The following is a 24,705-nucleotide window of genomic DNA, read 5'->3' as shown; positions in this document are numbered from 1 at the left end:
AAAACTATCCCTTTGATAGATTAATAAATGGCATATCCTTTTTAATTTTTATATCCTTTTTGTTTTAATTTTTATTCCTTTTTTATGAGATTCAACATTTTTATGTTGTCTTTTCTTTTTTCTTGTATAGAATGCCTATTCATGTTCATGGGACTTATATCTATAGAGATGTTTTTATTCAAGTTTTCATTTATAAGAGGGATTAAACTGTTGAGGATATTTACCCACTCCTTGTGCTGTCTTTTTTATATATTTTTAGTTGGTTCATTTGGAACGTGAATTGTTTGTTTTGGGAATTAATGATTTTATTATTTTTTTTTTAAGCAATTTCTACACCCAACCTGGGGCTCAAACTCACCACCCTGAGATTAAGAGTCACGAGCTTTACAAACTGAGCCAGCCAGGCACCCCTGTTCTGGGAATTAAAATCGCTGTTGAACAACAGAAGTCAGTGCCCTTTCATAGAGGTTTTTTGGTGGGGAACATCAAATCTTGCTTTTTTCTTTGTTGAGGACAAAGAAGATGGGGCAATTGAGGAATAATGTGTGTGTGTGTGTGTGTGTGTGTGTGTAATGGTGAGTACCTTCAAGTCACCCTCCTTATGGTGAAGGTGGTGTGAGATGCCCAACTGAACAAAGTGGGGGGAGCCCAGAACTTGACAGGATCAGGGTCGGTGGGGGGGATCCTCTCCTCTAGGACCAATAAAGGGACTGAGTCACTAGGAAAATCCATTTCCTTCTGAGATCTTCATCTCAGGTTAGACCCTAAAATATTCCTTTAAAAGTAATTTTATGAGGCAGACAGATCTTGCCCTCAATTAGCAGGTGGCACCTTCATGGTATACTAGCATCTAATAGGGACTGTGTGCCCACAAGGTTAGAGTGAGGGCACAGAGGTACCTGAGGTGAAGAAGAGACAACAAACGTAATCCAGAATTGGGTTTACTCACCATCTTTTCTGGTCACCTTATTGGCTGACCAACTAACCAATGGTATAAATAAGTAATTGGTCAAGATGGGGCAGTTATTCCTTACAGAATTCCAATTAATACACATATAAGAAATGATCAAAATAGGAAATTTCCATTAGGACTCCACAGAAATCGCTGCTGCAGGCAAGATTCACTGATGAATATGGAAATTAGTGGGCGAAATGCACAGCCTCAAAGTATCTCTCCCAAAATATTTATTAATTATTGTGGTGCTTTTAACATATGTTCACACAATTTTTGATACTCTTCCTGCCAGGAGTTGGAGCTTAATTCTCTTTCCCTTTAGTATGCACTGGCCTTAGTAACTTGCTTTTAACCAATAGAGTATGGAACAGGAAAAACAATAATGATGGAGAAACTTGGCAGACCCTACCATCCTCAAGTGATCAAGGTTAACATGACTGGTAATAAGACATATTGATATCTTGTACTGTTTGATATGATGTCATGAGAAGGGCACATCATTTCTGTGATATTCTTCCCAACAATCTATATAACCCGGTAATCATGAGAAAATAACAGAGTAACCCAATTTGAGGGACATTCTAAAAATATCTGAGTAGTACACTTCAAAATTGTCCAGGTCATCAAAGACAAGGAACGACTGAGGACAGAAGAGACTAAATGATACGACAAATAAGTGCCATGTGGGATTCTGGATTGGATCCTGGGTCAGAAAAAATGGGACATTAGTGGAAAACCTGGGGGGATCCAAATAAAATCTCTAGTTTAGTTGACAACCTTTTACCAATGTTAATTTCTTAGCTGTAAATACTGCTCCACAGTTATAAAACATGTTAACTTAGGAGTAGCTGACTGAAGATCATATTGGGAACTCTCTATCCTCCCTTTGCAATTCTTCTTCAATTGTAAAATTACTTTGAAATAAAAAGTTAGGGAGAAAAAAAAAAAACTATACTCAAATCTCCTAAGGATATACTCAATTATAGCAAAGCTACTATAAATAGGAAAGTGATCTATTCTTTCTATCCTTGTCACTCCATGGAATGGATGCATCATGCCATTTTATCACGTAAAGCAGGTAAACTACTGTAGCATTGCAGTTGCTCTAAGTTTATGATCCACAGATTTCAACAATCAGAAAAAAGGAAGTTATTCTATTTTAAAAATGGTAAGATTGGAAAAGTGGTTTATTATTGAGATCTTCTTACTCTTCATTTGTTTAGAAGTAGAAAACAATGCAGACAGGCAGGGTTTTTACTAACTCTAGGGCTGCTCTGGTTACTAGGGGAAGAGCCTGACTGCAGCTGACAACAGATATGTCGGCCTAGGAACTGCTGAAGTGTGAGGGTGAATGGGAAGCTGTGGCTGACGTGGCTGTAAGCTGTGTCTGCTTTGGTTCCTCTCTCTTAGGCACCTGGTTTTCCTTGGCTACTGAATTACTCAGGAAGGCTAAGTGCTCATAGGAGGCACATTCTAGAAGAGCTAGTTTGTTCTCTGGGTTAGTGATGCAGAAGCTACCCCAGGCACATAAATATTCTAACAAGCTTCATCTTGTCACAATAGAGTCACAAAATTGCTCTGTTCAGCACATGATGATGGCTTTGCAATTCAATTATTGGTAGAATTTGTCTTCTGGTATTTATCTGCCTTAAACTTCGGGCACTCATGGAAAACGCTTTACCATAAATTTCATAAACGCTGCAGTAGGTTCTGTCCTCCACCTCAGGGCACATCTTGCCATGCCTGTGAAAACCTTGACAGCTTCCTCTAAATTATGGAATTGCTTTGTTTAGAGATGTTGATGTTTTAAGTGCCAGAGCTAAACAATAAAAAACAGTGGGACAGGTCCATTTCCTCTGGTTATTCTCCTTAGAGGAAGAGAGATCCTGACAGACAGGTAGACAAAGTTCATTCTCAATCCGAAAGACTGTTTTTAGCCATTTATCTAGAATTGTGTAGGAGGGATTCCTGCAACTCATAGGAGGTCAGATGTGATAGTGTCCAAATTCTCTAAGAATCCTGATAAAATTCTTAACACATTCATAAACACTTCAGGGCTGGCTGGTCATCCTCATGGATTCACTAGTCAAAGAGCTGGTTTTAGGATCTTCCTCTGCCTGCTCTGCCTTTCCTTCCTACCTAGTCAAATGAGCCAATTTCTGCGTCTTCTCTATCATTCTGTTGAGAATTTACCATTCCATATCTTATCAGTTACCTACTAAGATACCTTATCTAATCTTCGATTTGAAAATAGATATCTATGGTTACCGTATCCCCACATTCGTTTTCCAATTTTCACATAGTCAATAAATATTTATTGAGCATCATTTTGTCAATTCCAAAATGCTCGCTTTTTTTTAAATTTTAACATTTCTTAAATCAGTTGGTATCTTAAAAATCATCAAGATGATAAAGTCACCTGGCAGGGTTTTTTTGGACAATACACAAAATAAAGGTGTATCTTCATTCAATGGGATTTTAAAGTTGATGGTATATTGTTCTAGGTACTTCGCTGTACTAGCTCTTTGGTCAATTTCTTCTCATCTTTGTCCTATCAACAGACAAGTCTCTTTCCCTAGAAAACATTCCCCAGGAAGATCCCCCATCATAATTTAATATGAATATGTATTTGTGTGTCTATCTTCTTTTTCCTTCTCCTCCTCCCACTTCTCAATGTTTTAACACGAGATGTGTTAATAGTGACTGACCTCACATCTCAGTGTTTTGATTATGGAATATAAAAAGAGGAAACATGACTCAGCTAGAAGAGGAATATCACCCGAAAACCATGTGACATATGCACATTTTTCTCACTTTTTGGGGAGGCATTTATCATTGTATGTATCATTAAATTGTATGAGGGATAATCCCATCACTGTAGGTTAAAGCATAATTGTGTTTTTGTTTTTATTTGGAGATTACATATGGTTTTACAAGATGTACTAGGTACCAAGTTTTCGAGGGGTAGACTGTGGTGATTTTATGCTGGATCAACTTGGCCAACCTACAACTATCTTTCTCAGAGTATCTGTATAGTTTCAGATTAGAACTGACCAAAAGGAAATACACGTGAGATGTGGAAGACAGGAGGGGAGCAGCAGCCAGTTCACTCTGAAGGCTCTTTTGGTTCAAGGTGCAGAGAGGCAGTGACAAAATCCAGGTCTGTCCTTGCCCTTGCCTTCCTGCCTAGCCACTCTTCCACTTTGCCAGCCTTGTGCCCTCAGGCCGCAAGTCAGATGTAAGGCTGCAAACTCCCAGAGGGGGTCTCAACTGCAGTCCCACCTCAGCAGCTGCAAACCCCTTGAGGGCAGGGGCTGTGTTTGTAGTATGTTCAAAGCCAGGAGTTAGAGCTAAAAAATTATTCACTCAATTAATATAAATTAAATGAACCAAGTAACAAGGGCTTTTAGGTAATCAAGAAGCTATAAAATAGAACACTGAGCTGACTTATCCACTGCTTCTGATTCTGGGGCAACAGAAAAGTAAAATACATGCTTGCATTAAAAATTCCCATCAAGGGGCACCTGGGTGGCTCAGTCGGCTAAGCGTCCGACTCTTGATTTCAGCTCAGGTAATGATCTCAGGGTCATGAGATCCAGCCCTGCGTTGGGCTCCACACTGGGCATGAGGTGCTCTCTCCATCTGCCCCTCCCTCTGCTTGCATGTGCTCTTCCTCTAAAGAAAAAAAAAAATTCCCACTGAAAATATAAATTATGAAACTGGATATCAAAATGAGATTGCCACATTCCTGAAACGAATGCCCCAACTCATCCTTATTCCTCTTTAAAATGAGAGTTAATATTCACTCATGTATTATATGTGTCTAGAGTTTAACCTGAGTCCCCATTTTAATCCTGACAAGTAGATAAGGAAGGCTGTACAATGATGACTGATATACAGATGAAGACTGTAAGGCTTAAAGAAGCTAATTAAATAGCTCATTGTCACACCCCTTGAAAACAGGATTCTAACAAAGTCATTCTGACTCCAGAACTCTCACTCCTAAGCACTAAACACCATCTCTTCTTGGCTCAAAGCAAGAGAATTGAATGAGCAAGAGAAACCACACACGCAGACACTGTATAAACCCAGAAGCTCTTGAACTTGAAGGCTAAGTGAGGTCTGATCACTAGGGCATACGTCAATTTCTTTTAGTATTATTCTAAATGAGGAAGCCGTAATTATGAGGATTTTCCCTGTGCCTTTTGCACTCTGTCACTGCCATCTCCTGCACTCTGCTCCCATAGATATTGTTAGCGGGGAGCTGGAGAAACGACTGAGTCTCAGCTGCCCGCAGACGGAGAAGCTGCAGCCCACGGAGACAGGAAATCATCAAGATAAGGAGGACAGGGATCAATGATGGCCACTAGTGAATGAAGGCTATGAGAAAAGTGATGGGCTCACATGCTGTAGCAGGGGGAAATGAACTTAATTTGTAGGAAACACTTGCTAATCATGGGGAGAGATTATGAAGTGGAGGGAAAGTGCAAGAGGATTAGAAAACTGCACTCACGTGGAGATCATTAACAGAAAAAACAAAAAAGAGAGAGAAAGGATAAAATATCAGGCCCCTCAAGGATAATGAAAATTCTCTTATCGAGCACTGACAGCACAGGAACCAGAAATGCCCCAGTGTAGCTTTTGGGATGTGATCCAGGAATGACTTCCTGCCACTTCTCCTCGCTCCTTACCCAAACCACAGACCTGGTTCAGCTCGCACGGTAGGAGGCTAGGAACCAGAAAAGACTGGGAGGGAGAGGGAGAGTGCTAAGAGAAGAAACAATAAAATCAATACTCCAAAGAAAGGGGAGCCGGGGGTTCTTCTCCTGAATCCCATACTCTGAGTTATGTAAAGGATCTGTCAGGTTGGGCAGTCTAGGTTGCAATCACTTTGTCCCTGCTTACACAGATCTCATTACCCCTTAGGACAGCCTGTGGGGTTCATAAACAGCTTACTGCATAGAAAAGTGCTCCTTTTACTGGGGTAGAATTCTTCCCCCTTCACTATGTACTTAGATGGATTAGGAGTCTAACTTTTACATGCTGGAAAGAAAGGCAGGTCCTCTATTAATGGCTCCCTGATTTAACAAACGAAGTCCATTCAAGATGTGTTTCAATCTGGATGTGTGTGTGGGTTTATGTGTGTGCACATACATACATGTGCATATCCGATGAATTTCACTACCATGTGTGTGCGCGTGCGAGTGCGTACACGAAGTTTCTACTATTCTACTTACTGTCATATGTATGATAGAAACACGTTAGACAGGTCCTTAAGGAATTATCTATTAGCGGGCGAGGAAATGAGGAAATAAAAAGATAGATATGCAGAACATACTAAGTGCTAAGTTACTTAATAATAATTACGATAATATGTCATTTTCTAATTCTCAAATGAGCCTTGGAAGAAGGAAACTGAAGCTCAGGCAGGTGAAGGAGTTTCTTAGGATTGCTCAATTTGTAAATAGCAAAGCTGAAATTTGAAGCTCGGTATGCTGACTCTTTCCACCAATTACAAACAGCGACCTGCAGCACAACACATGTTACGAGGCGCTGCATTTTATTTGTGACATAAGCACGTTTAAATTCAAAGAGATTCTTCTTGCCTAGAAAAACAAGAAGCACAAATTGAGGAAGGCTCCAAGGGCAAAGGTAGGAATCAGTATAAGGCCATAAAGAGCTACTATTGTGATCCTGATATTAAGATCCTCATCCATTATCTTTGTAGTCAAAGACCAAAGCACCTAGTAAGTGCTAAAATTTAATCTCTGCTAAAAAAAAAAAAAAATGAGGACAGTTTATTCCCAGGTAGAAGCATTTATAAAATCATAGAGATAAGAGGTATAGACTGGTCCAGAGACTAAGCACTGCTTAGACTTAGATTTACCTGGCCTTAAAAAAAATATATTTACCCGGCCTTTTGGGAATGTAGCACACAGAATTGGGAGTATAGGGTGGGGGAGGTCAAAAAAATGTGCATTAAAACTCAGGTTGGCAAGAATCTAGTTATGTTCTTACTGTTTTTGAATTTATGTTGTAAGCAGTGAGGAACGAGGCAAATGCTTGATCAGGGAAATGGTTACAAGATTCCTCAGACAGTAGTATGATATGAGGAGAGGAGGACTTTTTCACTGTCCCTAATGAGCCAGGGTAATGCTAAGGAGAACGGAAGAGGAAGTGGGCAGGTGTAACTTCACGGAGGTAGAAGTAATAGGGATTGGAAACACATTTAAGAGGAGGTGAGTAAGAGAACACAGTTGAATATGGTTCAAGTGTTAAGGCTGGGACATAGGATATACAGATACCAAAAGTCTATGAAGAAAAATCTGATTCTGAATAGTGAGATGTTCCACTTGCAGCTCAGCATAAAATTGAACGCTGGTGATGGTGTTTGTTAAGAAGCTCCCTGCAAACAAAGACCTGCTTCAGAGTTTTGTTCTTTGTTCTTTCTTCAGAAAACAGTCATACTCCCTTCCTATTACAGTACACCTAATTTTCTAGCTATTTTGATAGAGTAGAGTTTCATATTTTTATTATACTTCACTAAGTTTATTCTATTTATTTTATTTTGGTAATATCATTAGACTCCAACCCTTTTCCACTTTGCAGGACACAGAGAAGGAAAAGTGCAGAGGATTCTGTTGCTGAGTCCATTAAATCCATCCAGGAAAAGAGAGAGGACTTACGGCCAATTCACACCACACCCTCTATGTCCCTTGGGTGTGAATGGCTTAGAAGTCTTGGAGATGCCATGCTCAACAACCAGCATATCTGAAGGAGGAAGAAGAAGGGTCATGGCGACCTGGTGTACACAAAACAAACTATCAAGCTATCAAGGAAAAAAAAACACAACAACGCCTCACACTGGCCCAGCAGCAATATTCAACAAGCACTTGAGGATGAGTGGTAGCGATCAGAGTCAGAATCAGAGAGTGAAGCTGCTTTAAGTCCTGAGGTGTTTTCTGACATAGCCAGATAACACCAGCAAGAGTTTATGGATCTGTGTCTTACGCCTGAGGTGATGGGAGAGAACAGTGGATAGGGACGACAGGCCAGGTACATAGACAAATGGGACTTTAATGACTGGGCATAGGGCCCAATGGGAGGGAGGCCAAAGGGAAATGCCTGCTAACATAACAGTTCTGAGTAAGAAGAAAGTTCTGTGGAGCAGGCCCCCAGAAGAGCTTCAAGGGAAGCTGGTGCTCAAGCCAGGCTTCACTGACCCCCAGCACAGTGGTGCTTGTGAAGGCACACTGGAGGGGATAAAGCATGCTTAAGCAACACAGGCTCTGGAGCCAGTCACATCTGGGTTGAAATTCTGTCGCCATAACTGATGAACACATAATTATTAGTCAGGATTATTTAACCTCTCCGGGATTTTATTTTCTTATTTATCTTATTTATTTCTCATCTAATACTGGGAATGAAAACACCAGCAACGGGCACCCCTTGTTGACGTTTTCCCATTAACCTTCTCCCTTCCTTTGGGAAAAGTTCCCGAGTCTTTCCTGGGGCAGTGCCATTCCTTACTTTGTGTCCGTGTGGTTTACTGGAATTGGTTCTACCCCCAGGTCTAGATGTGGGTATGTTACCTCATCAAGGACTGTGAGATTTCATCTCAGGAGTTCTGTGAGAGCACCACTGGGTGCTATTTTCTTTTCCACTGGGGTAAATCTGGGAAAATATCTGCTGCTAGAGACTACGAGGAAGAGCCTGCCTGAGCGTGAAGCTAACACTGAGGAGGGTAGAGCTGACGTATCAAGAGCTGATGAACTTAATGAGCCTCTGAATCGAGTGGAGCCTGCATAAAGTTGGACCTTTTGACTTTCTAGACCCATGAGGCAATATCTCTTTAAAAAAAAAAGCCTTTATTCTTCTTAAAACAGGTTGCATTTTTCTTTTTTTTTTTTTATGTTTATGTCTGATGTAAAGTTCTATGATTCATTAGTTGCGTGTAACACCCAGTACACCATGCAATACGTGCAGGCTGCATTTTTCTATCACATATCTTGAAAAAGTTTTGATGACGAAATTATTTCAGATCATTAATTTGAGGATTGACTGAAACAGTGTATGCCAGGCACTTAGCATAGGGCTTGGCACACAGTTAAGTGCTCAAAAAATGGGACTTGGCAAAGATATGGAATAGGGAGTCATTCATATTGACTGGCACTGAATCACAGCAATGGATGGCGACTTATATACATGCTCAGAAGCACTGAGTATGGACTAGCAAGTATTCCTGTACCTCTCTGCTGCGAAATACAACTGTCATGTGCCCCTGAGGGACATCACCGAAACAAGGCTGGCATTCCAGAATACAAAGGCTCATTGTTGAGGCAACTCTTAATTTTCTGTGTGTGAATTAGTCACAGAAAATATGTAATCACCATTCAGCTGTCCCCATTTCCAGCCAGCCCCCTCTATGTCAGAACAACATAATCAATAAGGTAAGTCTGAACCTATTTTTAATTAAGTGACACAGCTCTAAGATTGCCTTGTCTTTTGCATAGATAATAGATTGCTGAGTGGTTTATAATGAAAACTGCCTCCCATTGCCTTGTTCAAAAGTTGAAACAGATCCCAACAGTCAGCAACTACTAATAGTGAATTTAGTTTTTGGCAGGCCCTTCCCTTATTCAAGAATTTGGGATACCCCTGATCATCCAACTCTGTGTCCTTGTTCAATGTCAAAGCAACACCTTGGCTCTTACCTATTGAACTGTTAAAGTAACAGTTATTATTGGGGGATGCAAGTCAGAAATAAATCTTAAATACAGGGCTGATTTTTACTACTGCAAGCAAGGACCATGGGCCCAGACCCAAGTTTCAAAACTTGGCTGTATTACATATTATGTGTGTTACGTTAGATAAAATATATCACTTTCCTATTTCATCAAAACAAGGATAAGAATCCCTACCTCACAATCTTGTTATAAGGATCAAATGACACGATTTATCATGCACCCAGATCATTCTAGTAACTTAATAGAAATCCCCATTATGGGACTTTATCTTGCGGACGCTCAGTTCTCCCATCTGTATTTTTTTCCCTAATGAAAATCTATTTTCCCTTTTGATAATAACAGAATTCCATTTTTCTCCTTTTTAGCAATCATCTCTCCCCTAACCTTGAACCATGCAGTTGGACTGGGACTCAACTCCGTCTCCTGTTTCACATCCCTGACCCACATGAGTAAGGTACCGCCTTCTATAGCCTTGATCACTCAGATTCAATCCCTGGAAATATAAGGGAAGAGGTAGGCTGGTTTTATGGGGCTTCTACACTGTTAGAAAGTAGACTAAAGTTTACAATGTCCATCATTGCCACAAATGAGAAAACCAACCTGAGAATGAAGCCAAGGGTGGGGGAGCAAAAATAATAGATGTAGAAGGTCAGCCACTATTAAGAATATTATTACTATTAGTCAGTGGGCACTTAATACAATTCTTAGGTGCCAGGCATGTAACCAGTTCATGAGAAATATCTCATTTAATGAAATAGGTATTAGTTATCTTCATTTCACAGAGGAAAAAAAACTGAGGCACACAGGAATAACTTCCCCGTGACCCCTCACTGAGTAAATGGCAAAGCTGGAACCCACACCTCAGCATCTCTGAGCCCCTTAATCTCCAGGCTGTACTCCCAGTGTAACTGATTTCTGACATAACAAAGAACAAGACTGCTATCACAGTTAGTTAAATAAAAAGGACACCCACTCTATTAAGGGCAATATTGTATTAAGATGTGTTTTATAAGCTGCTGAATATACATGTAAATCTGTTTTAAAAACAATATGAACTCCTTGGAGGCAAGTTCATATTTATGTTCGCTATGGGTGTATGAACAGCAACCACTGTGATAACATAAGAATAAGCTCTTATGTTCCAGAATTATTTTCCAATTGCCATCAACTACTTTCAGAGGTGGCATTGCTATTGCCACCCAAAATAGGTATTTCTTAAGTGGACTAGGTGATGAGGAAAAGACATGAATTCATCTTCATTTTTCTCTGTGGGAAATGCTATGTTATTACCCAGAGTCACTTACACTAGAAAATTTATCACTAGAAAAGTTGCCCTCAGTCCCTTCCACAACCCCATAGCCAGTCTCCAAGCAAAAATGATTAAAGGGGACCTCTTTTAATTAAGCTTGCTGAGTAATCCTAGATAGCCCCATAGTGCCCATGCAATTTGAAGCAATTGGTTTCCAGGAGTGAGTCTAATAAATACTGCTTTGACTGACACCTCTGCTGCTAGCCTCAGGAAGTTGCTCAGTCAGAAATACAGACCATGTGGCCAGAGATCAAGAGATTTTCATCAACAGTCATGTGCACTGTGCAATTTACAAGGTCTCATGCCTTCTCTGGAAAAATCAACAGAGCTAAAAGAACCCATGGGGGCCATCCACCAAGCCCAGTTGGAGAGATACTCATGCAGGCACCGTGGCCAAAAGAGCTTCGGGTTTTCTCTGCTCAGCTGCCTGAATGGGCTGGGTTTCCAGGGCTCACAGCCCCAGCCCAGAAAAAAAGGCCAAGAGGCAGAGGCAACGGAGTCCACTGATTTAGTAGAGCATGGACCTTGCAGCCAGACTGCCTGCATTTGTATCCTGGCTCTGCTACTTTCCGGCTGTGTGACCTTGGCTAAATTAGTTAACCTCTCCATACCATAAGTTCCCCATCTGTGAATGATGATAATGCAAGGCTTACTTCATTAAACTGTTCAGGGAATTAAAGAGCTTAAGTTTGAATCATGCTTATCACAATTTTAGGGCTTGAAAGAAGAAGATGTGTCTATTTCCAAAGGTAGAAGGAGGGACATTATTTACTTTACTTAACAGACAGATTAATCAGAATTCATCCACAATCGTTTTTATAAAGATAATGATATTATGACATTTTGTTACACGGGTTTGTTAATCAGGCTTTCAGATAAAAGACCCCATTCAAAGAATAGATAAGAACGTATACAATTAGCACCAGCCAAAGCAATGATGGGGTCTGTTCACCTCCTAATGCTGTGTGTAAATAAGACCTCTAGTGAGCTAGAAAATACTGCATACCTTGTGCCACCTACATGGAAAATATTCTCATCTCAGTTCTTTTTTCTTATCTATCTTTTTAGTCAGCATTTTTCTTCATTTCTACTGGTAGGAACACACGTCCATCCAGTCCTCTGAAAATTGCAACTTTCTACTTTCCTTTGCTGGGTCCACAGGCAGCTATTCCAAGTCACTTGGAATCAGAACTTGAAAGATTGGTCCCTTACACTTTCTCACTGGCAAACTATCAACTCCATTTCCAGGTTAAATTAGGTGGATTCCATTAGTTTATTTTAGTTCTTCATTTATCTATTTTCTGAAGCCCTTCTTTACACATATGGCACCAAGCAAAGACAGAGTGAAAAACAAAAACAGAAACAAAAAACGTGGCCCCTCTTTCCGAAAAGTGACTCTATACTTTCTAGGAAGAACATACAGAGGTGCAGGGAGTCATGTGAATAAGCGACAGGATGAGAAAGAAAGGAAGAGAAGAAATGCTGACCACAGAAGGGAGACTCAGTGACAGCTAGAGTGGAATTCCAGGAGAAGGGGGAGGCCAATGTGGACCCCGAGAGCAAGGCTCAAGCCATTGCTGAGCAACAGCAGCAGGGGGAAAGAGGTGAACAGCTTCTGTGCAGTAAAATCCTTCTTTAGTTATAAACGTCTTTCTCATGGGGGAAAATTAGGTATCATTCCATATAGAATTTTCTATGTGTTATCTTTGAGCCTGTTAGTTTGCAAATGACTTATCCTTCACTTTTTCAGGCAGTTTCACAAGCGTTTTAAGAGATTCCTCTAATGCAGTTCCTCTGGCTTTCAGTTCCCACAGGGGTTTTTAGGGCAGGGTTTGAAAACGAGAAAGATGAAAATGCATTACCCTAAAAGTAAGAGAACTGGGGTGGGTGTGGGGAGCTATCACGTGCCTGTAAGTCCAAAGGCTGATAAGAAGCAGTGTGATTTCAGGAGGAGTAAAGGAGAGACACCTTTCAGAATTGTAGGGAGCCTGTTGGCCCCTAAAAGGTCATGATGCCAATGATTCTGAATGACGAGGACAAGAGATACTGAGACTCTTCTTTGAGCTAGTTCTTACTGTACTGCTTATAGCAGCAAAAGTCTAGAAACAACCTAAACATGCTTTCCGTGGGCAGATTAGGTCAAAGTAGGGTAGAGTCATATTTTTGGCAGAGGTTAGGTTGTAAATTCAAAAGCAAGTGTTAGGTAAAGTCAAAATTACACTAGAGTGCTCTTACTTTGCCAGGGTCTAGGCCTTTGGAAACTCAAAAACCCAAAGGAACTTGTATTATTTCCTTTCTTTTCAATTGTGGCCACCGGTTCCCACGGAGGGACGCCACCTCTAGTTTAAACAGGGGGGTGGGCACAGGTAGTAAAGAAAAGGAAGAATATTACTCTCTTTGCTTCCTTCTTTCTTCTGATGCTCCTCTGCTGTTCTCCCCTGTGTGTGGACACAGCTAGAAGGCAGCCCTCTGCGATATCCTGCACTATCCTCTGAAGCTTCTTGCAGTATCCTCTCCAATATCCTGGTCTTCACCAGGAACTGAATCTGCCAGCACCTTGACCATGAACTTCCTGGCCTCAAGAACCATAAGAAATAAATGTGTTGTTTAAGCTACTGACTCTATGGTGTTGTGTTATGACAGGCCAAGCTAAGAACATATTATATATATATATATATATATATATATATATATATGTTTGGTAACTCACAGAACATTTATGGAAGGAGAACTAAGAAACTAAGAATGCTGGTTGTGCCCCGTATGATGAGGAGGTGGAGGAGATGTGAAATCAGGAATGGGAGGAAGATCTGCTTTTAGACTAGTAAGATCTACTTATTTACACTGAAAACCCTTATTTTGACATGTAACATATGTGTGTATAATGCTTTTAGCAATAAAAACCAGTACTAAAATGTTTTTAAGTGTCTATTTCACAAATCCCTTCAAAATATAACAAAACAACAGTTACGAAGCCCTGGTTGATCACTAATCTCAATGCTCTATTTGAGGCTCAGTACTCTGTGGCACAGCTTTAACATTCCCTTGAAATGCTGACTATTCCGGTATCACACCCTGCCCTGTGGGGATGCGGGCATATCTCAGTAAGGACAGACCTCACGTGAGAGGTCGGGGGGAGAAAAAGATTCCAATGCTCATTTACTAGGTGATCGCATAATGGGCTAGAAAATAAAATGAGACTTACCAGTAGAACCTGTTGGGCACGACCCCTTCCTGGATGAGCTGCCACCTTCTCCCAAATTCAGCAGAGCTGTATAACTGTACAGAAGAGAAGTTATTTAGCACCTTGACCCCAGGGTACATTGAATATACAAATATTAGTTCACTGGATCAATATTAGTAATACTAACAACAACAACAGAACCTACCATTTATTGAGCACCTGCCATCTGCCAGGTGAGCGATGCACATATCACCTCTACTCCTCATACACATTCTGCAAGGCAGGTGTTACTATATCCACCTTACAACTGAGAAAGCTGAAGTTCAGGAAGATTATGTGATTGCTGGAAACCCCGTGCCCTCCCAACATAAGAATGAGCTGGGATTCATACCCATTCTACCTGGTGACAAAGTCAGCAGTGCCACTTGACCTAGCATATGCAGATCACTGCGCGGAATACAGAGAAGTGCCAAATCCAAGATCTGGCGCTTGAAGAGCAGATAGTTGAACCTGCACATGACTAAAATCATGAGAAATGCAAAATGCATGAGGCCACCTGTGACGGAGGAAAGCCGAGGAAGGAGAATCAGAATCAGTCAGGGACGCTTCACAGATGTGTGCAGATCCAGCTGAGGTCCAAATGAATGGCAGCATTCAAACTGACAGAAATGGGACAGGCGTGACGCAAGGAGCAACGCGGGTCAGAGCGGTGAGATACGCGGGGACAGTATACAAATAAGCCTGGCTTATCTAAATAAGTGTAGATGTGAATGTTGAGGGCAGCTTGGAACAAGGCTTTCAATGGCAAGTTAGGCAGATCGGAACTGACCCTGCAGCCCAGAGGAGCCAGTGCTGGTCTTTTCCACAGCAGCCGGAGAAGCTTCAGGCTAACCCGGCGGCCCACACAGACTACACTGTCATGGTGGACCAAGTGCTTCCCATGCATTATTTCATTTAATCCACATGCCATCCTTGTGATGCTATCTCAATTTATTTTACAGATGGCTCTACAGCTGGTAAGAGTTCAAGTCCACATGCTACACTGCTACACTCTGAGGGCAACTGCAAAGCAGCCCTGCTCATGAGACAGGGTCTAACGCTCCACATGCTCCCTCCCCTCCAAACATGATTCTTCTCTTACTTCCTGCTCTTCATCTTGACTCACTCCACACCTCTGCTCTTCTCTAATCATCTTTGCAGCTCCATGGAAGTGTCCTCTGATGGCAGCCTGGACATTGCTGTTGAACCAGGCATTCCGGTTCCCATGGACGACTGGCTACTGATTTGATAAATATCATCTGGAATATCTCCTTTCTACTAATTGCTTGGTCTGTAACCTACTGACACCCCAATCTTCCACCACTGCACTCGCCAAATCCCACAGTGAATGGATAATGAGTCATACCGTACTGAGTACCATGATTGTCCAGCTTTGTCCTCTCTCCGGCTCCAGCACTCAGTGAAGGGTCAAATGACTCACCAAGTGATTCACCCAGGTGGCAGATGCCCTGGGCAAATCCAAGGAACAGGTCAGCTCAAGTGACTATTTACCAACCCTTGGAAGAGTTTCCTACAACATTGCGTCCATTGGATCAAAACACATTCTAAAGCCAAAAAAAAAAAAAAAAAAAAAAAGTCTGAAATATGTGATTACTAAGCAAACAGCTCAATTGGCTCCAACTACATAGTATTTGGGCATCTGATCAAGGAGAATGTGTGGCTTTTTCTTTCAAGTCTTTTCTCTACCCCATCATGCCTGGGTACATTTTATGCTTGATTCCTCTTAAGAGTGCTAAGGAGAGATGCGGCGGCAGTTCCCCTCACAGAGATAACAGAGGATGGGACAACTCATTCCCTCTTAATTCCAAACCCAAGTGGCCAGAGTATGCACGTTCACCAGCATGTCCCAAACACTTGGCACCTGAACACACAGACTTGTAGAACAACAGCAAGCACCTGGTCTGGGACAGTCTGCTTCTCCCTCTCCCCCCAACCCCTTGCTATTTTTTTAAGCCCACAGCTGCACTTCTTACCATGAGTTTAAAGAGAATTGAACAGGAAGTCATCAGAGAGGGAGAAAAACCATGAGAGACTCTTAACTACAGGAAACCACCCAAGGGTTGCTGGAAGGGGAGGTGGGTGGGAGGATGGGGTAACTGGGTGATGGGCATTAAGGAGGGAACATGATGTGATGAGCACTGGGTGTTAGATGCAACTGATGAGTCACTGAACTCTACATCTGAAACGAATGATGTACTGTATGCTGCCTAGCTGAATTTAAATAAAAAAAGAGAAAATAAAGAGAATAGAGTTCACACTGCTGTGTGTGCCTATGTCTATATATAAATGTATGTTAATATCTATATACACAAAGATTTATGCAAATGTAACAGAATCAGGATGGCTTGAAATAATAACAATTCTGTGCTTGAGGCTGGACATATATCCCGAAAATCAAATATTAACTCTGAGGGCTCATATGGTGACACCAAGGGACTGCCATCCCTGCCCGCACACAGAATTTATGTTTGTGCGGAATTACTGGGTGCTGCCATTTGTGTGTGTGCCCGCGCGCATGTGTGTGTGTGTGTGTGTGTGTGTGTGTTTTCTATTTCTTTTTTAATTGATCCCCCTAGGCTTGGATTCAGAATCTGCAGACCAGTCAGGTATGTCCCATGATATTGTTTTTATCCTCTTCAAGGGGCTGCTCTGTTATTTGTGAGCATCTAGGGGCCCCTCAAGCAGTGGGGATACCAGACAATCCAATAAACCACGCCTCTCTTACTCAGCTCAGTGACATTCTTTTCAGTTTTCTCTCTCGAAAGGAACCTTTTGGTGCTGATGGACTCACCTTCTCATTTTCTCATGCATACCTGAGCAGACTTCCCGTGCTGTGTCTTCACTGACGCTCCCCCTCTGGCTGAGGTGGCTTTAAGACGTGCCTAACCTCTTCTTTTTAGGCCCAGACCCCAATATGCCTTTTCTTTGACCCTTCTCCTACACACTAAAATTCCCTGTGGCCTCATTTCCGTGGTTCAACAGATGGTATCAAGCTATAGGCCACATATTTATATTTAATTTTCTTAGTAACCTTCCAAGAGAGCCATCTATGAAAACAAGGCAGAAATTCTTTCCTTTCTAAAGTCACTCTAAAATATATGAGACCACTCCCTGCCCCTTCAATCAGACTACATAAAGCTTATAGGTGTCGGGAATCCCTTCCTTCTAGAAAATGTCTAGCACATAGTAGATTGGCAAGGGGGAAAAAGTGTCAATTTTGCACCATGCAAATTCCCTAATGATGAATCTATCTAGTAAAGTACCCAGGTTTCCTGATGGGTAGACAAAGGTAACTTATGAGAGCAATATATTTTATTTTCATGAAGCCATGGTAGAGGCCTATACCCAAAAAACAAATAAATGAACAAACCAGAACTATAAATATCAGTATATTCGAAGCTTCCAAAGATTTGGAAGCAGGGTGTCTTGCATATCTACCCTTAGCCAAAGCTGCTCTGTATACTCCACCTACTACTTCAAATATTTTCCCCCTATTGTCCAGCCTGGTGTCATAGCTAAAGGAGACAACAACTCACAGCCACTCGAGTTAATGTGTTAATTAAACCTGCAGAGTCTGACAGCCAAGTTCTCTTTCACAAAGAAGAGAAAAGGATCAAAGTCTTTTACCCAATGACACTGTCTCAGCTGCCAGTGAAAGGCTTTTCTTGCAAAACGAGTCAACGTCCTTTAATAAAATTCATAGTGTTGGCAGCACCTAAATAAGATTTATTTCCCTCTCTGTCTCTGGCTCTAAGGCTTCTTTTGACTGTCAGAACACAGAACTGAGAACTATCATTACTATCTGTCGCATCAGAGAAAGCAGAGCAGCTTTCTCCAGCAATGCTGAAGAAAGAGAGAGAAGGAGAGAGAGGGAGAGAGAGGGAGAGAGAGAGAGATCAGGGAGAAGACAACAGAATATATGAATTAGTTTTAGGAGGGCAACATTCATCTGTTAACCTCTGTCATAAATCCCAAAACACCATTCTTGGGAGGGTTTCTGGTTTTGTTTTTGTTGTGCTAACTCTGGTACAAAGTACTGGGGAAATTTTTTGAAGAAATACAAATTTTAGAAAGGGAACAGGGAAAGGATTCTCATTGACTAAGAAGAATGCAAGGCAGGAAGTCCTTCCTGTCTCAAATCATCCTCAACTGTCCGAGACCGCTTCCCTGCCTCAGTAAACAGAACTTAATGAGCACAAACCCAGTGCTTGTCTCTGCTCTCCATCTACCCTCAGCCGCGGGGCCTGACCCTTTGCTCTGTCCTTACATGGGTCCAGGGCTGTCAATACTTCTCCCTCCTGCCACGCTCCTCTCCTGAATGGTCGCTCCTCCCTCCCTCCCTCTTTCTCTGTTTCAGACATCATCTGTTTTTTCTCTCTTTTAGACATCTTTCACATTGGCTTGTTTTCTTGCCATCTGCCTTTGTCTGCTGTAGGAAGAGCACAGATAGAAATACAGTTAACTGCAAAGGATGCAATGGCGAGGGTTAGTTTTGTGAGGAGCTTTTAGCCAGTTGTTCAGCCATCCCTGGTGCCATCCTCAGGAGGCTGCAGGGCTGTGAGCTGGATTAGGGGTAGAGGCTTGGAGGGAGGATAAATGGGGATGCCACGGGGAGACCGACAGCTTGGGGGGTGGGAAACAGCGAGATCCACTGCATAGCTCAGCATTCCGGATCTAGAGCAGACTAAGATGGGGTGAGAGAAGGGGGTATGAGAGCAGCTGCTGCCATCGTTCATTTTCCATCTTCTTCTTATTCACGTGGTGGTTGAAGCCCTTGCAGGGTAGCATCTTTCTCTGGAGAGAAATTCAACTTCTTTGTGCTGATGCAAAAGCGTGCACTCATCACTGTCCCTGGAACGTCTTCTCAATATTTCTAAATCAGATCAATGTAGCCCCTCTTTTTTCAAGTCAGACAGGTACACATTAGGGATCCTCTTCTGCGGCTAGGAAATTGGTGCACGAACACAATTTGGTAAAAGGAAGAGTGGTAATACGCTGTAAATCATTGGTTGATGGGATTGAATGCTTTCCCCACAAAGCTCCTCGTGGAGACTTTCCCAGTCAGGAGGTAGGTCCCTGGGTCTCCTCCACACAGACTCCTTAAGAGGCTTCCATGTTGGGAGAATACTTCCTGTAGTGGGCTCTTTTCAAGGCTGCCTGCTCACTCCCTTTTGCTTCTCTGCCCTTAACATTTTAGAGGCAGGAGGCCTGCAAATTGCACTTCTTGAGAAGGCTGACAGAAAAGCCTGCCAGTCTTATTTTACTTGCCTCATCCTAATACTGCCCTGGGGATGGCCTGGGTACAAAGCACTCATCAACCTCATGATTCTCCAGTTCGCACTGCTGTTACTGAATTCTTTTTAGGAAGAAAGAGATGGTACCTTGAGGACTTCAAATGAATTCCTAACGCCAGGCCTAAGGCATTGCAAATATCAAGCTCTTTCCTCTACCAGCTTCAACAGGAAGAGAATCAATCCACAAAAATCCATGGTCTTCAGAAGTATGCTCTGAGGCTCTGGTTCTGCAGCACAGGAGAAGGCCTGAACTCACTCTATGGGAAAGACACATCCCTTGGTACCTAAAATAATCTGATAAAACTTCACTAAGTGCTAGCATGAGTCTTCTTCCTGGCCAGTGGGTACAGGGATAGAAAGTGAGAGAACCATCATGGCCATTGTAGACCAGCTCTCACATCCCCAACAGATGAAAATTCCTCAAAGGAAAGGCTAGCTTATCAGGGAATATCCAGACAACGTATAACAAAAATGTGTAACATTTTGTTCAGAGTGCTATGGTGGCCTATGTAGGAGAGGAAAAGGTGGATACCTGCCAGAGCTTTCAAGGTGGGCCTGGAGTACAGTTAACATTCCTTAGTATAACTATGTGGAGAAAAAGTGTTCCAGAATGAATGGGTCAGTGTGAACAAATAAACAGAGCAGCAAAGCTTAAGTTGTTGGTTTTGTTCTTTTGTGAACTGCAAGAGACCCAGCTTGACTGGCCTGCATGCAGAGAAGTGAAGTGGGAGCAGAGACTATAAACAGAGCCTGGCTACAGGCTGGACAGATGCAACCCTACCGCAACTCGTGGGGAGCTAATAGAGAGACTGGATCCAAATGTCGACAAGGTCACGAGACAAGAGAATCGAGGCTGGGTATTCAGCCTTTGCTGATGAACAGTGAGCAGGAATGATGACACGTCGCTGGCTCCATCCATCTCTCGTGTGGTTGGACTTATCAAATCTGTCACTGGCCAGTCCCCAACTGCCACTGAAGTCTGTCCCATGCCCTGCAGTTGGGTTTGGCACTCTGAGGCAGGCTGGAGGATCAGACATATGGAACTGGGGCTGTCTGGGAAGGAAGGGTCAATATGTGACTGAGGCCAGTTGCATTTGTGGGCACTTCCTGTAGAGGTATACAAAAAAATTATAAGATGGAATCTTGGCTTTAAAGATTATTTAATATAGATGGAGAAACAAATACAAGATAAATAAAATAATTGGAATCTGAAATCAGATCTATGTTACGAATCCCTCAATATCAATGAGTAGCCCTCAACAGCCATAGGATCCTACCATTATTTAAGTGCACAGATGAGAGAGCTCAGCAGTTGTGAAACACAACTGGAATGTAACTGGAACCGTGCCTCCGTAAGACAGATGCCTCAGGACTGTGAAGACAGAAGGGAGGACAGACAGACCAGTGGGAAGTTGCCACACCAGGGCAGGGGAGAGGCAAGTGCTCCCATTAGCCAGCACCCCTGGGTATGAGCACGAGGGAAGGGGAGGGACACCATTAAAAAATATAAACAAACGAAACAAAATTTAAAGAGAAAAAAAAAGAAAAAGAAGCACATCTGCTCAGAAGTGGGTCACTTCTGAAAGCCCCAGTCACTTCTCCTGGGCAGGGGGCAATTTTACACGCAGACTCCACTCTTTCACAAGGGGCGTGGGGTGCCCAGGAGCCAGCCACGGGTGCTTTCCCTCTGGCTCACAGGTAACCCCGCCCCCACCCCTTGCTTCCTCTCCCTTGTGATCTTCAAACAACAGTCCTCCCCCTGCTGTGAAATCAGCTCCTGAAATGGGTGTCGCAGCATCTGTCAGAGGGAACAGTTCTCCTGGTAGGTGGGACAGGGAAGAGATCGTTACAGAAAAACGGAAAAAAAAAAAAAAAGGCAATTAAAGAAAATTTAAAAATCACACTGGTTTTTCTAGGAAGGCAAATGGTTTTTTGGTTTTTGGATTTATGGTGCAGTGAGGACAGAGTGGGAAGACATTCAAACATAGGCTATAATATGGCTCTAGCAATCGCCTGACAGGCTACCTTAGGAAATTTTCTTAATTCCTTAGAGCCTCAGATTCCCCAAATGCGAAATGGGCATAATAATATCTCTAATGTTTGCTGTAAGAATGAAGTTGAGCAATCGATGTGAAATGCCTTGCAGAATGCTTGCTACAGAGCAAATGGTCAGTGCTAGTTCTCTCTCTCTGATTTCTGCTACAGATTATTGCCATCAGCCTTCACTGACTGTCCTCAGACCCTGAGGAAGGGAGGAATGATAGGGAGAAGCAGATGAGACTGCTTTTTTCTTCTAGACTTTCTGGAAGTAAGAAAGTGTCCTAGACAAGGATTCCAAGTTCCCAACCTTTGAGGCTGAATATTTTTTATCATGGTCTTTTCTACAGCAAGTGATGCTGTTTGGCTTAGAATCCCATGTCTTATTGTTCTGGGATATTTTCTCATCGTGCCTGTGGTTGGATCAGCCAGGCAGGCATTGGAGTTAAGCAAGTCAGGAGAGTGGAGCCTTGAAGGTCTATATTGGTGCCTCTTGCTTGATAATATTTTATATTAAGAGTATACCTCAGTAAAGGAGCCTGGCAATTTTAGGGGGGTATGTTGAGTTCTGGTTTTTCTTCTTCTTGCCAGCTATGTGATCGTGGCCTCTGGGTCCCTTGGGGCAATGACCGTGCCATTTGTAATTTGCACTTACAATACCCTGGTAGGGGATTAGACAAGGTAACATTTTTATTTTTTTTAAATATGAAAACCATTGAGTCATAAATTCACAAAATGTGTCTACTCACAAGGCCAAGCCTTCCTCCTTCCAAAATCACTCCCCTTCTTGGCAACATCATTGCTTCCAACCACTCTTGTCTTGGAAGAACGCAGAAAATCCTAGCATTACTAGATTTCTAAAGGGCCCTCCACAGAGGCAGGTCTTTCCAGGTATCCTATCAGCTTTTTAAGGAAAGAGATTCATGTTCTCTTATGACATCAAATGTCCTTCAAACTTTCCCGTACTGGTGCCTGGATTAAGGACATATCATAATCCATTCAGACAAGTACTGGTGGACAGATCAAAAGAGCTGGCTAAAGAGTTGTAGGAGTGAAAATGTAACTCTATTTCAAAGCTTAAAGAGCTACCAAATGGCATAATTGTGCCTGTCCAAACCTTAATCCCATTGACTCCTTTAAAATGTCAATTTTTCCTTATTCTTCCAGCCCATTCTACTCAAATGGTTAGGAACAGGTAGAGCAAAGTGTCGCAAGTTGCAAGTGAAAAATAATAATACAGTCTGTTTAAACAAGGTATCTAAGGTGAAGGGAGGCCTCTCTTGTTTACATATGATGGCATTTCAGCTTGAGAATTTGTTTTATAAACAAGCATTGGGATGACATTTAGCAAGCTCCCTGGCTTCCACTCTAATTGCCAGTTTTGTACTTGGATACTTAAGTTATTTACATATTCATGAGATTAGAAATCAGCTCTGACATTGGAAAATTTCAAGCACATGGAATTCCTACCTAATCAGCATGGAATATAATGCTCAATATATTTCTTATAAATAACTGAGTGCCTTTTTACTTAATGCAGTGCCTTGGGGAAACATGATGGTATTAGGTAGATATCAGTTTCCTAAGTGTTTGTGCTTGTGCAGAAATTATTTGAATATCTGCAGGGGGCTGAATTTCAAGGATCTACTTATCTTTTATTTCAATCTTGCCCTTTTGGCATTAAGGGGCTGCTCGGTCTATTAAAAAACAAATAGAGCTACTATGAAGACAAATGCTTTAATATTTAATGGTTTACTGTTATTATAATCAATATTTTCCGAGTACTGTGCATTGGTTTTTCCTCACTCCATTCATTCTGCTTCCATGGTATCTTTTAGTGATTGAACACTAAGAGGGCATTTGACATTGACTAAAGCGTCTATGACTTTAGGGACTGAGAAGGCACGACCGCTCAGGCAGGCTTGGTCTAAATCCAGCTACGCCACCCCAGGAGGGCTGTCTCTCAGGCCTGCGTGAATAATGCATCGGCGGGCATCTCCACGATGCGCCAGGCCCTGTGTTAAGTGTTGCACGTATGTTATGTCAGCACCCTCACACGGTTCTGGAGAACCAATAAAGTTTAATGACCTGTCGGTTGTCCCCCAGCCATTGGCAGGGCCTGACAGGGTAGAGAGCTCATGCTCTTACCTGGCTTCTGTACTGTCTACCCCTGGTGAGAAGCCAGTATGAGTGAGTTTTGGAAAATGCTGACATTTATTCCTTTCTCAAGCAGTCATAATTTCCCAGGGAATTCCCAGCATCCAAAGTCGCCATGATCAGCAACTGCCTTCTATTAGGGTCCAGTCAGGAGAAGTACGAAAGATTAAAAAGGAATGAAGGGAAGCCGTTGTTTTGTTTTGTTTTTTCCCCCTAAATATGGATATGAAGCCAAAAGCATTTCTTTTAAATTTACTTTTATGCAAGTTACCAAAATTTTATGGTATGCCATCAAACACACTGGCAGTATAATTTTCCTTTTCTATCAGTATATCATTTTAATTCAAAGTCAGTCTTTGCTCATACAGAGAATGCCAGCTGTTAATATTTAGAGTTTTAAGTATTTTTTAAAGATTTTATTTATTTATTTGAGAGCAAGAGCGAGCACAAGGGGGTAGGGGAGCAGAAGGAGAGGGAGAAGCAGATTCCTTGCTGAGCAGGGAGCCCGACGCGGGACTCGATCCCAGGACCCGGGCATCATGACCTGAGCCGAAGGCAGATGCCTAACGGACTGAGCCATGCAGGCGCCTCAGCGTTTCAACTATTTGTGAAAGGAGACTTCTTATCCAAACGTGTTCTCCCCCTTTAAAGCCGTGTTTTGGCTTTGTGTGTATCTTCCACATATACATAAATGCCAAAACGCTGACGGTGAGGAGAACGTGCAAGACTTCGGATTTATTACCTTCATAAACTGTGATTCGGAATGCCGAGGAACCGAGCAGGTCCCCACGGGAAAGCACTTGCACTGCCGAACCGCAGAGCTCCGAAGTAAACGACACAATATAAACTGGCGAACATCCCACAGCTGCCACATGTGCAGGGCGGCCCAGCAGCCTGTCCCAAAGGTTTGGTCTTCCCTCCACAGAACTGATCACCCAATTTGGATGCTTTTTTTTTTTTTT

General features: G+C 42.3%; 1 protein-coding gene across 4 annotated transcripts in view; it reads right to left on the bottom strand.

Annotated features, from left to right (window-relative positions):
• SORCS1 (sortilin related VPS10 domain containing receptor 1) overlaps window positions 1-24,705 on the bottom strand; it is a 485,001-nt gene that overhangs the window by 145,997 nt on the left and 314,299 nt on the right. For all 4 annotated transcript variants that reach the window (XM_040624058.1, XM_040624056.1, XM_008686657.2 and 1 more), the window contains exon 5: window positions 14,217-14,290. In XM_040624058.1, the coding sequence (XP_040479992.1) occupies window positions 14,217-14,290 (74 nt within the window). The remainder of the gene's footprint in view (window positions 1-14,216; window positions 14,291-24,705) is intronic.

Source organism: Ursus maritimus, unplaced genomic scaffold (assembly GCF_017311325.1).
Source record: "Ursus maritimus isolate PB19 unplaced genomic scaffold, ASM1731132v1 scaffold_7, whole genome shotgun sequence".
Classification (NCBI taxonomy): domain Eukaryota; kingdom Metazoa; phylum Chordata; class Mammalia; order Carnivora; family Ursidae; genus Ursus; species Ursus maritimus.
Note: the sequence above shows the minus strand (reverse complement) of the source record. Positions and strands in the feature narration are given on the sequence as shown.